The 15,645-nt window shown below is 57.5% G+C and overlaps 2 protein-coding genes across 2 annotated transcripts; both read right to left on the bottom strand.

Moving 5' to 3' along the window:
• Positions 1 to 148: 148 nt before the first annotated feature.
• On the bottom strand, positions 149 to 5,570 carry ELOB (elongin B). The gene is made up of 4 exons (XM_054455531.1): positions 5,429 to 5,570; positions 5,185 to 5,319; positions 3,643 to 3,748; positions 149 to 310 (listed from the first exon to the last, which is right to left on the bottom strand). Exons 1-4 carry the CDS (start codon positions 5,564 to 5,566, stop codon positions 198 to 200), a joined length of 492 nt encoding a protein of 163 aa, XP_054311506.1. The 5' UTR covers positions 5,567 to 5,570; the 3' UTR covers positions 149 to 197.
• Positions 5,571 to 12,818: 7,248 nt separating this feature from the next.
• On the bottom strand, positions 12,819 to 14,719 carry PRSS33 (serine protease 33). The gene is made up of 6 exons (XM_054454970.2): positions 14,680 to 14,719; positions 14,265 to 14,297; positions 13,974 to 14,136; positions 13,550 to 13,821; positions 13,177 to 13,346; positions 12,819 to 12,977 (listed from the first exon to the last, which is right to left on the bottom strand). The coding sequence occupies exons 1-6, from the start codon at positions 14,717 to 14,719 to the stop codon at positions 12,819 to 12,821; spliced, it is 837 nt and encodes a 278-aa protein (XP_054310945.2).
• Between the last annotated feature and the right edge of the window lie 926 nt (positions 14,720 to 15,645).

Below are 15,645 nucleotides of genomic sequence, written 5' to 3'. Positions count from 1 at the left end.
AGCAGCCGGCTGTGCCAAGTTCTCAGCCAGGGTCTCAGGGTCTGGGAGACAGGACAGCACAGGAACTGCCAAGCACAAGCCCCAAAAGGAGCCCACAGGGAGTGGGACCCATCCCAGGGAGGGGCGGGAAAAAGAGGCAGCAACCAGGCAGACTCCCAAATCTCTTTTATTGGGGGAAATGGGCTTCTTGGGGGTCATCACTGCACGGCTTGTTCATTGGCACTGCTTCCCGAGTCCTGGGGCTTCATCACATCGGGCAGCTCGGGTGGGCTGGAAAACGGCTCGATGCACAGGGCCTCAAAGGTGTCATCTGTGAGGGAAGGAGCAGAGCTGCAGGGGGGGTATCCCAACTCTTGCCCCAGCTGGGGCCTTGATGTTCACGTGTGATCATCTGCAGCTTTGGGGATCTCCATGCGAACGCTCATCCACACGGCTGGTCTCCACAGCACAGACCTCTCTGTTCCAGCTACCCCCGTGGCCCCACAGTAATGTCTCCTACTCCTGTGGGCCCCACCTGAAGGTCCCCAGACCTTCCCACTGACCATGCTGGGGCCCCTTTCCTCACCTTCCATGTCCACTAGTGAGTCTGAGGGCTGACGATCTGCAGCCAGCATCACCCTTCACCCAGAATATATCTCCTTGTTCCCTTCACACTTTGGGAGGCAGATCACAAGGTCAGGAGATCAAGACCATCCTGGCTAGCACAGTGAAACCCCATGTCTACTAAAAATACAAAAAAAAAAAAAAAAAATTGGCTGGGCATGGTGGTGGGCGCCTATAGTCCCAGCTTCTCGGGAGGCTGAGGCAGGAGAATGACGTGAACCCGGGAGGCGGAGCTTGCAGTAAACTGAGATCGCGCCACTGCACTCCAACATGGGTGACACAGCGAGACTCCATCTCAAAAAAAAAAAAAAAATCAAACTAGACTATCTAGACTATTCCTCACCTGCTTAAAACCATCCAGTGGCTTCCCATCATACCCTGAATACCATCAAGTCCTTGCCGTCTGTCTCTCCCTCTGCCTCCCACGCTCTCAGGCTCTGGCTCTCTATGTTCTGTAAGTTCTTTCCTAACTCAGACCTTCGCACTTGCTGTTCCCAGCACTCGGAATGGCTGGCTGCTTCTGGACTTTCAGGGTCCAACTCAGGTCACCTCCTCAGATGAACCTCCAGTCCACACACCCCCAAAAGTCAAGACATCCTGACACTCTGGGCGTAGGGGCACCTACCACTGGACAAACTGCCCTTTTGACTGGCTCCAGGAAGACAGTGTCCCTACTGTCACCCCAACACACAGCAAACAAACCCACAGCTTTTCTCCTGTGCTTTCTTCCAGCTAGGAGACCCATCTCTGCTTGGCTCAGGGTTCTCAACTGATCAGGCATCCCAGGGAAAGCTGGAATGCCTAATCACAGTTGTGGCGGTCACAACTGGGGAGGTGGGGTGCTCCAGCACTATCTAGTGGGTAGAGGCCTGGGATACGGCTCCACGTGCTATGGGTGCACAAGGCAACCCACACAGCAATCCAGCCCAATGTGCCCACTGTGCTGAGGTTCAGAAACTGACGCAGCTTAATCTAATGCATCTTCCAAGCCACAAACCTGTGACAATTCGTGCCTTCACTACCTCCCTCATTCGTGATGAGCCCGGACAATGCCCTTTAACATTTGATTTGAAACACTGTCACCTTATCTCCTTGAGTGGTAAGCTTGGGGGAGGGGAGAGGCGGAGGGTGGGGCACCCATTCAAGGCCTGGGAACAACATGATGACGGGTTGAGCTGCACCCAGAAGTGTGTTTCTGCAAGCAGTCCATGGGGAAGCAAAGAGCTGACAGCCCACGCTGTGCCCCCTATCAAGACAGCCATCACCTGCAAGAGGGATGATGTGACCTGGGCTCCAGAGTCACCACCACATTCCACGCCATACTAGGGGTTGTGGGAGAAAAACAAGTCACCTTCCTTAGCCTTGATTTTCTCATCTGCAAAATGGGTCTATCAGTATCTTCCAAGTCACAGCAAACCTCTAGGGGTACCACTGTTGAAATTAGAGAAAGGGACACTTCTGGGGGAATACAGCCCAGCTTCAGTTCACGAAGCAGACCAGATATGCTCTTGGCACTCACTTGCTCTCTTCAGACAGACACCCCTGGGCCAGGTGCCGAGGCTCAGGCCTGTAATCCCAGCACTTTGGGAGGCTGGGATGGATGGATCGCCTGAGGTCAGGAGTTTGAGACCAGCCTGACTAACATGGTGAAACCCCGTCTCTACTAAAAATACAAAGATTAGCTGGGCGTGGTGGCACGTGCCTGTAATTCCAGCTACTCAGGCCACTGAAGCAGGAGAATCGCTTGAACCCGAGAGGCGGCGGCTGCAGTGGGCTGAGATGGCGCCACTGCACTCCAGCCTAGGCAACGGAGTGCGACTCTGTCTCAGAAACAACAACAAAAATGCACCCATGTATAGGGCACGACCTGTATGTCTGTGCCAGCCCTGCACCTTACTCTTAACATCACCATCTGGGCAGAAAGAGCCCACAGAAAGGCTCTGAAGCTTCCCATCTGTTGGGCACTGGCAGCAGGCCAGACCTGGGGTGCATGAGGACTCACACCACCTTGCTGTGAAGCCAGTCTCATCACACCCCTTTAAGGAGAAGGGAACACGGGCCAGGAGGGCAAGGTAGCTTGCCAGAGGATATAGCTGCTGAGACTGAGGCCTAGCTTGAACTTATGGAACAGAAACATGGAGCTAGGACTCTACTCTTCCTCTTCAGCCTTTGCTATGTTCCCTTACAGGCAGAAAAATAATAATTCCTTACAACTTTATCCAATGTTTTCTCAGCCATCCACACAGCTGCTGGGTCCACAGCTGTGAAAACACAGCTCTATAACCTCTCTTCAAGTTCCCAGAGACAAAATATTTTAAATTTCCCCTCCCTTTTTCTTGGGTGGAAAAAGATATCTTGGCGAGTAGTAAACCACTCCCTAATCCCCAGGTTTCTAAAGCTTGGGCAGGGGTGGGGTATGGCTGACGGAAGCACAGGCTCTGGATCTGAATCCTAGATGTGGCAGTCCCAGCAGATGACCTAACCTCCCCAGGCTCACTTTACTGAACCTGAAAACTGGCAAAATCCAAATCTCAGCCACACAGAGATGCAGAGGGATTCGGTGATACACAGCATAGAGCCTGACATGATGTCTGACTCCAGCAAGGGCCTGGCAGCCAGCATCCTAACCGTGGCTCCCTACATGACTGCCAGTAAGCCTGTGTCCTCATCTGCGGAACATGGATGATGGTATGTGGACCTCCCAGGGCTACTGAGAGGATGAGACAGGGCAGTGGAAGCCACACACAGAGTAACATGCAGAGCACGGAGCCAGGCACTCAGTCAGCCTCCTGTAAATGTGAGCTGGCTTTGGGAAATAAGCTTTGGTTTCTGTAACCATCTCATTTGGTTGCCTTTTTTTTTTTTTTTTTTTAAAAAGAGGAAACAAACACATTGTGAAAGGATATTGCCAGCCCTTTAGGCCTCGAGGAAGACACTGCCCTGAAGGCTTCAACTCCAGGCTCCCTGAAGACCTTCTTTGGAACAGTGTTCCCAACCTGCTTAGCTACCACCCAGCCCAGTGGGTGGTGGGCCTCTCACCTGCCCGGAAGGCCAGCCCCACTGTGGCTGGGGCCTGTGGCCGTGCTGTTTGACTGGTGAAGCCACACTCGCCCAGTGTCTTGCCATCATCCAAGAGTTGGTCATCCTGAGGAGAGAAGCAGGATCTTGGGAGAGGCCCCATGTGGGGCAAGTCCCAAAGACCTCTGACCAGCAACTACACGAGAAGTCAGAGGAGGGAAGAGAGAGTTCCCTCAGTGTGGCCCAGGACCACCACGCTGCTTGTCAAATACAGATCCCAGGGTTATATCCAAGAACTTCTAAATCAAAACCTCCCAGGGTGGGGCTTTATAATCCGGCTTTATCCAAATTCTCCAGGCAAATCTAATTTGAGGAGCCACTGAGCTAATCTGGAGATAGGCAGACCTGGGTTTCAATCCCAGCTCTGTCACCCTGGACTAGGCATCTGAACATTTTTTTTATTTTAGAGACAGGGTCTCGCTATGTTGCCCAGGCATGCAGTGGCACAGACCCAACATAAGCACTATCATAGCCCCCTCCAGCTTGGAACTCCTGGGCTCAAGCAATTCTCTTGCCTCAGCCTTCAGAGTAGCTGGGACTACAGGACCATGCCACCACGGCTGGCTGGTAGTTGAGCCTTTAGATGCAAAGTTTCCTTATCTGTAAACTAGGAATTACCAGAATCCTCAATTCGTAGGGCCACCAGAGGGTTTCAATGAGCTAGAAAGAAACATAAAGCACTAAGTAGACATGTGGCACACGGGACATGCACAGGCACGGTCATTTAGTATTCGCTAAGTCCCAGTAGTTATCAGTGAGGAAAGGCCTTTAGAGACCATGAGAGCTGAGGCTCTGAGCCTGGAGCTAAAAGTCAGTTTCCCAGTTTCCAGCTCTAGAATCTGATCAATGCACTTAGGCGACAACCTCACAATGTTGGGAGACGTAAATCAGAGGCTGATGCATCTGATTCCCCAATGCAGACCCCAAACTCCAAGCCATTCTGACTGAATAATCTCAGCTCGTTTGCAAGAGTTAAGGGGGGCTTCTAGTACATCAGCAGGAGGTCGGGAGGTAATAACAAACGGTTGCTTGGTGAAGAACGAGTGGGACCTGACTTTCTTTGCATTAACTGAGTCCCCCACCCTCCACCCCAAGGAGTGTCCGGGGGGACAGCGTGATTCCGATGGGCCTGCGAAGAAGGGTGGGGATTAAGGGGTCGTGGTTCGAACCCTGGCGCTGCCAATGACCTTCGGCTAGTTAAGCGACCAAGCCGAACCTCAATTTCGTCAAGTGCACGGCGCGGGCGATACCGTTGCAGGGGTTGGATGCCACGGTGCCCTCGGCGCCCGGGGCCCGGCACGAGGTCTAAACATCGCCCCCGGACCGGAGATCCCCACGGCGAGCGCAGCTCGCGCTTCACCCGCACAACGGATGTCCCAGTCCCGCGGCTCGGGCGCCCGCAGGCGTCGCCGGCCGCTACTGTTTACGTCGCGGACAGCGTAGGCGTCAGCCCCGTGCCCGGCGCCGGGTACCCGCTCCCCTCGGCCCGCCCGCGGGACCCACCTTGTACAGCCGCTGCTCGTCAGGAGGCCGCTTGAGGATGCCCTCGACGATGCGCTTCAGTTCGAACACCGTGCTAGACTCCTTGGCGTCCGTGAAGATGGTGGTCTTGTGGCGCCGGATCATGAGGAACACGTCCTGGGGGCGGCGGGCCGGCGTGAGCACGAAGCCCGGGCCCCCCGCGCGGCCCAGCCGCCCCCCGCCGCCCCCGGCTCGGCCCGGCCGCCCCTCCCCCACGCCCGCTCACCATCGCGGCGGCTGCCTCTCCCCTCGACGCGCCGGCGCAGCCGCGCTCCGCCCCGTTCCCGGCAGCCCGCGCGTGGCCCAGCATGCCCCGCGCCGCCCCGCCTCCCCCAGCGCAGCCCCGCCCCGCAGCCGCCGCCATTTTAAGTGATCTGGAAGCGGGCGGTACCGAGGGGCGTGCGGCCGCCATCTCGACGGCGGGGATGGCCGTTGGAGGCGGTGGCGCTGTCTCGGGAGTGGCAGAGGGGAGGTCCCCGTGTTGGTGCGGTCCGGCGGGCTTCAAGCTCGGGCGCAGCGAGCTCGGGGCCGCCTTGTCACGGCGTAGTCGTGGCCGCCATCTTGGGCAGGCTCCGCATTTGGGGCCTTATGGCCGCCGTGTTGGGTACAGTCACCCCCGCTCCCTGCCCGGGCTGGATGCGAGGACTGTCGCGGCTCAGAGGGTTTTATGACCTGTGAGGAGCCCTGGGGGCTGCTGGTGGGCTTAGGGATGGCCCGGGCGAACTCCTTGGGCTAGAAGAGGAGGCATGGGAGCGGTTGGCGACCGCTCTCCGCAGGAGGAGGGAAGGGGCAGCTCCTTGCCCCAGGATCCCTGGGCGCCTGTTCGCCTTCCCGCTTGGCAGCATTTCGGCTCTGAAAAGGCCTAGAGACTTCATTCTCCTGGGTGGCCGCTCTTTCCACCAAGGCCCTCTTTCCTGAATGCTGGTCACTATCCTGCATCGCCCCAAGTTGCATTTACACGAGAGTGAGGGCCCCCCACTTGACCTCTCCCCTGCAGAGAGACACCCCAGGCTGGGTCGTGCTGGGCGGGTGTCGGAGGCGGCTTTCGAGAGATGAGCCAGAGGGTGTTCCTGGACGGCAAACCGCCCTGCAGTCCTCCGAGCTGCGCTTTGAGGGCTGTTGAGAGTGGGTGGAACGTGGAGGTGCCATTGCTGCCTCGGCATCTAGAGTGGCTAAGGAGCAGCCCTGGGCTCCGCTGCTGACTGCGGCCTTGGGCCGTTAACCTCATCAAAGCCCAGTTTCCTCCTGTTCTAGATGGGGGAGGAACAGTTTTTGAACTGCCTAGAACCTCGGCAAGTCTTAGCGCTACATTTGTGTTTTCTAAGCTGTAATTCTAGTTATTGCTACTTTTGACTTGTGGCATCTGGTTCCTCCCTGGGGAGTCCTCCAAAGTCCCCTCCCTCGTGTGACATCCCTCAGTGCGGTTCACTGCAGCCCCTACCCCCGCTCCCAGGGTCCTCAGCATCCCAGTCCCTGCAGAACCTGTCTCTTCTCCATGACTTGAGTCATGAGGCATTGGACAGGTAATTGCTGGGAAGAGCTCTTGGCCAGGCTAAAATTTCTTTCTCAGTCCCAGTGTCTGGCTGGGCGCGGTGGCTCACGCCTGTAATCCCAGCACTTTGGGAGGCTGAGGGGGGTGGATCACTTGAGCCCAGAAGTTCAAGACCAGCTTGGCCAGCAAGGTGAAACGCTGTCTGTACTAAAAATACAAACAAAATTAGGTGGGCACGGTGGCGCACGCCTGTGGTCGCAGCTACTCGAGAGGCTGAGGCAGGAGGATTGCTTGAACCCGGAGGCGCAGGTTGCAGTGAGCCGAGATTGCGCAACTGCACACTGCCTGGCGACGGAGTGAGACTCTGTCTCCAATTAATTAATCCCAGTGTCTTTACGTACATAGAACTGGCAACTTTAAATCCTGTGCTTCTGTGGAGGGAGAGGGAAGGAAGAGTGTGGACAGTGGGGGCCAGGAAGTTCTCAGGTAGCCCAGCAGCCCACGCAGAAGTCAAGGGGTGTAGGTAGAGGAGCGGCCGTCTCCACAGGGAGACGCCTGGATCCATACTCCGTCCAGGCTTCATCTGCAGAGACCAGGGGTGGACACCTCGCCTGTGGGGGCCGTCACAGCTGATGCCCCAGCTCAGGATGTCCACCAGAAACCAGGAGTCACCATCCTCTTAAGGATGGTGCCTGTCCTCCAGAGAGCATATCACTGGGTTCAAACCCCAGCTCCTACCGGCAAAGCCCGGGGCCTCCACCTGGGTGTTCCCGTCCGTGAAGCGGGGATACACAGTGTGGAGCCCTTGGGAGGTTGGGGAGTGTGCCTGCCCTCACCGCGCATCAGCTCATAAATACAACAATTGCATTCATGTGCTGATGCTCAGTGAGCAGTGGCACAGTTCCCCGGCTGGCGCAGTGAATGGTGCCTGTCTGCTGTCAGGGGTCACCTGGATCCAGCACGAGTCCTTGCCCCCAGAGGGGGTCTCCACACACCCCACGACGCTGTCCTCCCTGTGGGATAACTACACGAGGAAATGGTAGGCCGTCATGTCATTCAGTGCAGCGATACCTCCTGCGGTGGGAATGGGGTCAGGAGGGATTTTCCCGGAGCAGGGCCACTCGCTGGCCTAGCCTGGGGTCTCCACTTTTGGAAGTGTGGTCTTGTGGGGTCCAGGTTCTCCTTAAGGGCCTTTACAAGGAATGGGAGCGTCCAGTGGTGGAAAGGAGCTGGCTGGCTGCGCCTGCTACTCCACACGGGAATGTCCTCCTGGGCTCCTTTGTTCAACTGGCCTTCACCTCTCCGCCTCACAGATTTCACTCGGAGAATCCGCTTTGCAGCCTGTCTTCTGCTCCCTCCCGTCTACCTTTTGTTTTTTTTGAGACGAAGTCTTGCCCTGCCTCCCAGGCTGGAGTGCAATGGCGTGATCTTGGCTCACTGCAGCCTCTCCCTCCCGGATTCTCCTGCCTCAGCCTCCCGAGTGTCTGGGATTACAGGCGTGCACCACCATGCCCGGCTAATTTTTTGTATGTTTTGTAGAGACGGGGTTTCACCATGTTGGCTAGGCTAGTCTCGAACCCCTGACCTTGTGATCCTCCTGCCTCAGCCTCCCAAAATGCTGAGATTACAGGCGTGAGCCACTATGCCCAGCGTCTGTCTACCTTTTATTCCCATCACTCCCCACCCCAGACAGGGTGTGGTGTTATGATGGGGAAGGCCCTTGTATCTTTTGGGTGTGTTAGACCTGGGAAACAATCTGTCTCCTCCTTTCTCGTGCCCTAAAGCAGGACTTGAATCTTCCCCGGGCCTTTCTGATTGGGAGTCTTAAGACCCTCCCCAGAGAAGACCCCGCCCTGTTGCCTGGGAAAGGAATGCTGACAAAACCGTACAGGACAGGGTTTGGAGACAGAATTAGTTCAAGTTGTGTGTGTCCCCAGAGGGTGACACCACAGGGATGAATGGGAGCTCCAGGCCCCTCCCCAGAACCTCAACCTGCACATCGTTTCATCTGGATCCCTTGTAACATCCTTTATAATAAACCAGTGAAGGTGTTTCCTTGAGTTCTGTGCGTCGCTCTAACAAGTTAATTGACCCCAAAGAGGAGAGTCACGGGAACGCCAACCTGAAGCCAGTCAGAAGTTCCGGAGCCCAAACTTGCGACTGGGGAATGGGGAATGGGGAGGCAGTCCTGTGAGCCCCCATCTGTGGGACCTGAGGCTGGCGCTGGGCAGATAGTGCTGGAATTGAGTTGAGGACACCCTGCTGGTGTCCAGTGCTTAGTGTGTGGGGGAGAAACCCCCACAACTGTTGGTCACAGGAGTCTTCTGTGTTGATTGTGGTTTTGGTGTGAGAGTGTTAGGGACCTCTGCTTACCAGGCCTCTGGTTTAATAAAACAACCAGAGTGACTCTATCTTAAAATGTGTAGCTAAGCACTCACAAGGCATCTATAAGGTTCATGCTGTCTGAAAATAGCCACATTCTTTTTGTTTTTGAGACAGGGTCTCCTTCTGTCACCCAGACCGGAGTGCAGTAGCCTGATACTGGCTCAAATAATCCTCCCGCCTCAGCCCCTGGAGTAGCTGGGACTACAGGCATGCACCACCACATCCGGCTAATTTTTGTAGTTTTTGTAGAGACGGGGTTTCACCATGTTGCCCAGGCTGGTCTCAAACAGCTCAAGCAATCCTCCTGCCTCATCCTCCCAGAGTGCTGGGACTACAGGCATGAGCCACCACACCCAGCCTAAAATAGCCACATCTTAAGCTGGCCACCAATTATGATTACGAAATGTTTATGGCCATACAGGACGTCTCCCAGAAGGCCCATAGAATGTCCACACGTCCTGAGAATGCAGCCCACTTTACTAAGATAGTGTCAGTAAGCAGGCTAAGCAGAGGATGCACAGTCACCGATGGCACCAATAGCCCCGACCTTTAGTGAGCACATCTCTGCACGTTCCACGTTTATTTACTGCTCCTTGTAGTTTCTCTCTCTTTTTTTGGGGGGAGGGGGGGACAAAGTCTCACTCTGTTGCCCAGGCTGGAGTACAATGGCGTGATCTCGGCTCACTGCAACCTCCGCCTCCCGAGTTCAAGTGATTCTCCTGTCTCAGCCTCCTGAGTAGCTGGGATTACAGGTGCATGCCACCACACCTGGCTAATTTTTGTATTTTTAGTAGAAATGGGATTTTACCATGTTGGCCAGGCTGATCTCGAACTCCTGACCTCAGGTGATCCACCCACCTCAGCTTCCCAAACTGCTGGGATTACAGGCATGAGCCACTGAGCCCGGCCTGTGATTTGTTATAAGCAGAGACACTAACCAAAGACAGTGAGTTCTTCCTCCTGCTCTCTGAGCACGCCTGCTCTGTGACGGAGTCCTTTCTAATCAACTTGCTTCTCTCACTGTGCTCTGTGTCTCACCTTGAATTCCTTCCTGTGTGAGATCCAAGAACCCTCTCTTGGAACCCTCTCTTGGGGTCTGGATCGGTACCCTCTTTTCTGGCAACAAGAGTAAAGGAAAAACACAATTTGAGAGAGATTTTCCCTACACACAGATCTTGCTCTGTAGCCCAGGCTGGAGTGCAGTGGCGTGATCTTTACGGCGGTCTTGAAATCCTGGGTTCAGGCGATCCCACCTCACCCTCCCGAGTAACTGAGACTACAGGCACGGGCCACCATGACTGGGTAATTGAATTTTTTGTAGAGATGGGGGTTTCACTATGTTGCCCAGGCTGGTCTTGATTTTCTGGCCTCAAGCAATCACCCTGCCTTGGTCTACCAGAACACTGGGATTACAAGCACGAACCACTGTGCCTGGCCTGCTTTTTTGGTTTTGTGTTAATACGTACTAGTTATTCACGACCACACGTTAGTAATGTGCCTTATTTGTAGAGTGTTTTATAGCTACTTTTGTCCCCATAAGGGATGTGACATAACTGTTAGCAGTATGGGATTTGAGTTCAAATCTGGCTCCACTACTTACCAGCTGTGGGCCTGTGGCCAAGTTACCTAACCTCTCTGGGCCTGTTTCCCCTTCTGTGAGATGAGAAGAGTATCTCCTTCGAGGGCTCTGAGGTCTGCTGAGAGCATGTACATGCCTGGCACAGTGCACATACTCAGCGGGCATAACGACCACCTTGGCCGACATGTGGACCCCCAACAGCCACGGGAGAGCAGGTGTTATCGGTTCAGGTTACGGAGACGGAAGTAGGCCCCATCCTGTGGAGGTCAGTTGCACGGGGCTGACAAGAGCTGCCACTCGTCTGGCCCCACAGGCCATCATGCCGGGAGTGGGCCAAGAGGACGGGTGCGGGGAGGCTGCCCTGTTGGGGTGGGAGGGAGTGGAGAGAGTGGAGGACCTCTGCTTTTCCCAGAATCAGACCACCTGGGCTGGAGTCCCAGTCTACCAACCTTGCCGGCGGTGTGACTTTTGGGACTTGTTTTTCTCATCTGACAAGTGGGGACAAGCCACCTCACAGAGCCTCTTGTGGGAATTCAATGAGCTGATGAAATAAAGCCCTCCCTCTGCACGGTGTCTGGTGAGGGCTTGACGAGGGCGTGATTTCTTCTCATTAATGATCCTCCCTTCCCTGCCCAGCTCCACTCCCTTCTGCCTCCTTAGCTGGGCCTGCAGCCTTTTGCAGGCTCGCCTGCCATAGCCATGCCCTGTCATCCTGGGCACCTGGTCCCTGATGACCACACCAACGGTGGCCAAGCTGTACTGCAGCGTGGTCTGTTCTCCACCTGGGGGACAGAGAAGCCTTGAGCACCCTCCCTGCCCACTTGGCCTGGCCCAGCCGTGACCATCTAGTACAGCCCACTGGCCTGGCTCCCCAGGAGGAAAGGGGAGGGAGGTGATGCTCAGGCCTGTGCCTGGACCTAAAGGGGCTGCGCCTTTGAAGTTTACCTTCCCTTGTCTTCCCTTCCCTTCTACCGATAGCCCCTGTCAGCTCCAGAGTAGGTTTTGAATTTTCCAGGTTTTGTTTCTTTTCCTTCTGCAGCTGTGGAAACTGACCTCTATCTATTGGAACGGGTGGTCCTGGCTCTGGAGACAAGGACATGGCAGAGAGGGGACAGGATGCCAGGCACCAGGCCGGAAGGGGACCCCAAGGGTGGGCAAGGACCTGCACGTGGGCTAGCTGTTGGCGTCCGGTTGCAGGTGTCAGTAGGGTGGCCTGGGCCCCAGGCTCACCCTGGGAGTGAATGGTGGCCAGACACAATGAGAACAGAATCTGGGCCTGCCCCGGGGCTCCTGACCCCTCCTGGGCCGAGGGCCTGATGCCAAGTGCCCAGCCTCTTGGAGTACGTGGGGAGGTGGCCACGCTGGCCAGCCCACCTTTCCCACTGGGACACCTCCATCACAGTGGGGCAAAATCTATATTAGTTTTTATTGCTGTATAACAAGTCAGCACAAATGGAGCAGTTTAAAACACACATTTATTAAGTCACAACTTTGTAGGTCAGGAGTGGCTCAGCTAGGTTCTCTGCTTAGGGTCTCTTTAGGTTGAAATGAAGGGATTGGCTGGCGGGGCTCTTATCTGGAGGCTGGGGAAGAACTTACTTCCCAGCTCCTTCAGGGTGCTGCCAGAATCCAGTGCCTTGCAGCTGTGGGTCTGAGGGTTCCGATTCCCTGCTGGCTGTTGGCAGGGGCTGCTCTCAGCTCCTAGAGGCTGCTCATGGGCTGTGGTCCCTCGTTCTCAAAGCCAGCTATGGAGGATCTCCCTGGTGTCAAATCTCTGTCATGCTGTGAATCTGACTTTCTCCAGAAAAAGATGCGCACACAGGCCAGATGGGCAGCAACTGGTTTGCCCGTCGCTGCATGCCTTGTGCCCAGCCCTGGCCAGGGCCGAGAAAAGTAAATACAAGCCAGGAAGGGAGTGGGGAGTGTGACCCCCTGGGACTCATGGCAGATCCCTGGATGAGGGTTGGTGGAGTCAGATCTGGTGAGCCCCAAAGAGGAGAGGAGGCAGGAGGTGGTGGGTGGGGGGTGGGGTGGCCTTTAGCTTTTTTAGGCATCTTGGCCTCAAGGCAGAAGGGATATGGGGCATGGGCAGGTCCCCGGATGAACCAGGAGGCTGAGGGACCCCAGCAGCTGGCTCCAGGTCAGCCTCACCGGCTAGCATTAGAAGCTGACGTGAGCCTGAATCCAGGGGCTATATGTGGCCACATTGGTGTAGACACCTGGACGGTTGGGCAGGGCACAACCCTTTCCCCAGCTCACCACGCCCACCAGGACCCAGCTCCCAGACTGCAGGCAGGTCAGGGGTCCCCCAGAATCACCCTGCAGGAGAAAGAGGAGCCTAGGTCCCAGCCCTCCCAGGACTTCAGTTCTCAGGGCTCCAGACCCCTGGGGTGGTGCCTCTGGGTTGGGGGCCAGGACCCTGAGCCTGAGTTGGTATGTCCTGGGTCCTGGAGTTCAGGGAGGGAGAGTGCTGGGCACAGGGATGGGACTCCAGAGGCTGGGAAGGCGGGGTGCACACCTGGCAGGCGTCCTTGTGGCCCTGGGGGTAGCCGGCACACAGGCTCCCAGGCAGCACAATGCGCTCAGCCGGGGGCACGTCCGCGCCCTCGTGGTAGAGGCCGTCGCAGGTGCGCGAGTCCAGCAGCGGCACCCTTACTCCTTGTAGGGGTCGCCACTCTGGGAGGGGCACTGGGGGAAGAGGAGGAACCTCTGAGAGGAAGGCGTGGAGCGGGGGTCAGTGGGAGAAGCTGAGCTCTGAGTGAGAGGAGGTTTGGTTCCCTAGAAGCCGCGCTGGGTCCTGGATTGGGGCAGTGAGGGGCTGGGATTTCCAGTCAGACGGAGGAGGAGGTGGGGGCTCCCCGATGCCTCGGAGCTCCGCCCTCCTGTCTTACCTCCTGGACGGAGGCTGCCCCAGCCGGTGACCCAGCATGGTGTGCTGGGCGGCGGGCGGGCGCCGGGCACGGGCAGGCAGACGGGTTGGACGCGAGCGCTCAGGGGCACCGGGCGACGCAGCTGCAGCAGTGCCAGGTCGCCGCGGGCCCCGTCCTCGGAGTAGTCCGGGGGCAGCAGCACCCGTAGCACGGGCACCGAGAGTGTGCGGGGCGAGGTGGGGCCCAGACGCAGCGCCCCCGGGCGCACGCGGTACTCAGCTGGCAGTGCCCTCCTGCAGGACAGGAGCGGGGGGCTACTTCCAGCACCGGGTCCTCGACCGCCTCCAGCCCGCCTCGACCCCAACGCCTCTGCCAGGCCACGCCCCGTCCTCTGCGGGCCTTGCCTTCCTTGCACACCCCGCCTGGGCCCTCGGTGAGCGCTGACCTGGGGAAGCAGTGCGCCGCTGTCAGCACCCACTGGGGGGCGATGAGCGACCCCCCGCACACGTGTGCCCCACGATGCTGGATGCTCGCCTGCCACGGCCACTCTCCGTCCCGGGCATCCCGGCCCCCAACGATCCGACTGGACACGCGGGGCTGCCCGCAGGCTACAAAAGGACCAGGGGCGGTGAGGGTTGGCCGAGGACCTGGGGCCTGGGAGGCAGGTGTTGGGGGGGGAGACACGGGGCCGAGGTCCAGGAATGGCTGACTCGGGTGGACTCCGAGGCTTCCTCACCTGCAGACTTCCTTCCCTGAGTCCCAGCAGCTCCTGGAGGAGGAAGCAGGGAAGGGACCAGATTATAGATTTGGTGTCAAATAACGGGGTTGGAGGGGAGGCCAGAGATGAGGAAGGAGGGTGACACATAATGTTGCCCTGACCTTGTGCCAGGCTTTCGTGCCGTCTGTTATCTTATTTAACCCTCCCCAGAGCACTGTGAAGATGCAAGGGGGAAGGGCGTATGAGCATGACACCGACAAGCACATCGAGGTGTGGTGAGGTCAAGGTTAGTGGCAGAGAGGATTGAGCCCTTGGAATCAAGATTAGAAAGCCCAAGAGTGCTCCAGGGAGCCCGGCCCAGGGAGCAGTGAGATGGGAGAACTGGGAGCCAAGGAGTCTGCGGCCCTCACCCCCAGTCCCTGTCCCCACTCACCCAGCACCAGAAGGACCTGGAGACAGGAAACCCCTCTCATTCTGTCTTCAAGGCCGGGCTGGGTAAGGGGGCCGGGCTGGGTAAGGGGGCCGGGCTGGGTAAGGGGGGCCGGGCTGGGTAAGGGTGGCACTGCCTAGGGCTGGGCTGGGTAAGGGTGCTGGGCTGGGTGAGGATGGCACTGCCTAGGGCTGGGCTGGGTGAGGGTGGCACTGCCTAGGGCTTGGACTCTGGTCTGGAGCCAGCAGGGAGAAGACAGGAGTGTCCTGGCCCAGGGGCACCAATCCTCACCCCAGCCCCTCACGCCTCCGTGGTCCTTCTGTCTGTCCTCAGCTCCTAGTGGGTCCTGGGCTTATCCTGGTGGCCCAGGCTGTATACCCTTCCTTCTGCCCAGGCCCCAAGTATGCAGCACCCACCCCCCAGATATTTGGGCATCCTTGGTCTCAACAGAAGCCCTGGAGCCTAACCCCCCTCGGTCATCCTTACTCCCTCCCTCATCCCCCTCCACCATCCTCATCCCCCTCCCTTATCCTCCCCCTCATCCTCACCCCGTCCCTCATCCTCACCCCATCCCTCATCCTCACCCCCTCCCTCATCCTCACCCCCTCCCTCATCCCCACCCCTCTCTCATCCTCATCCCCTCCCCCATCCTTCACCCCCTCCCTCATCCTCACCCCTCTCCCATCCTCACCCCCTCCCTCATCCTCACCCCCTCCTCTATCCTCATCCCCTCCTCCATCCTCACCCCCCTTCCTCCTCACTCCCCTCCCTCATCTTCACCCCCTCCCTCATCTTAACCCCTCTCTCATCCTCACTCCCTCTCATCCTCACCCCCTCCTCCATCCTCATCCCCCTCCTCCTCACTCCCCTCCCTCATCCTCACCCCCTCCCTCATCCTCACCCCCTCCCTCATCCCCACCCCTCTCTCATCCTCATCCCCTCCCCCATCCTTCACCCCCTCCCTCATCC

Source organism: Pongo pygmaeus, chromosome 18, assembly GCF_028885625.2.
Source record: "Pongo pygmaeus isolate AG05252 chromosome 18, NHGRI_mPonPyg2-v2.0_pri, whole genome shotgun sequence".
Taxonomy (NCBI): Eukaryota; Metazoa; Chordata; class Mammalia; order Primates; family Hominidae; genus Pongo; species Pongo pygmaeus.
The sequence above is the reverse complement of the archived record's forward strand: the minus strand, read 5'-3'. Positions and strand labels throughout refer to the sequence as shown.

What these genes read in the sequence shown, in the direction of transcription:
- ELOB (XM_054455531.1), bottom strand. Translation starts at nt 5,566, where the DNA reads ATGGCGGCGGCTGCGGGGCGGGGCTGCGCTGGGGGAGGCGGGGCGGCG. An exon ending in GAGAGGCAGCCGCCGCGATG is followed by an intron (nt 5,320 to 5,428) that starts GTGAGCGGGCGT and finishes CGCCGCCCCCAG; the next exon opens with GACGTGTTCCTCATGATCCG. An exon ending in GGGGCTGGCCTTCCGGGCAG is followed by an intron (nt 311 to 3,642) that starts GTGAGAGGCCCA and finishes CTTCCCTCACAG; the next exon opens with ATGACACCTTTGAGGCCCTG.
- PRSS33 (XM_054454970.2), bottom strand. Translation starts at nt 14,719, where the DNA reads ATGAGAGGGGTTTCCTGTCTCCAGGTCCTTCTGGTGCTGG. An exon ending in TCAGGGAAGGAAGTCTGCAG is followed by an intron (nt 14,137 to 14,264) that starts GTGAGGAAGCCT and finishes GTCCTTTTGTAG; the next exon opens with CCTGCGGGCAGCCCCGCGTG. An exon ending in GCCACAAGGACGCCTGCCAG is followed by an intron (nt 12,978 to 13,176) that starts GTGTGCACCCCG and finishes TTTCTCCTGCAG; the next exon opens with GGTGATTCTGGGGGACCCCT.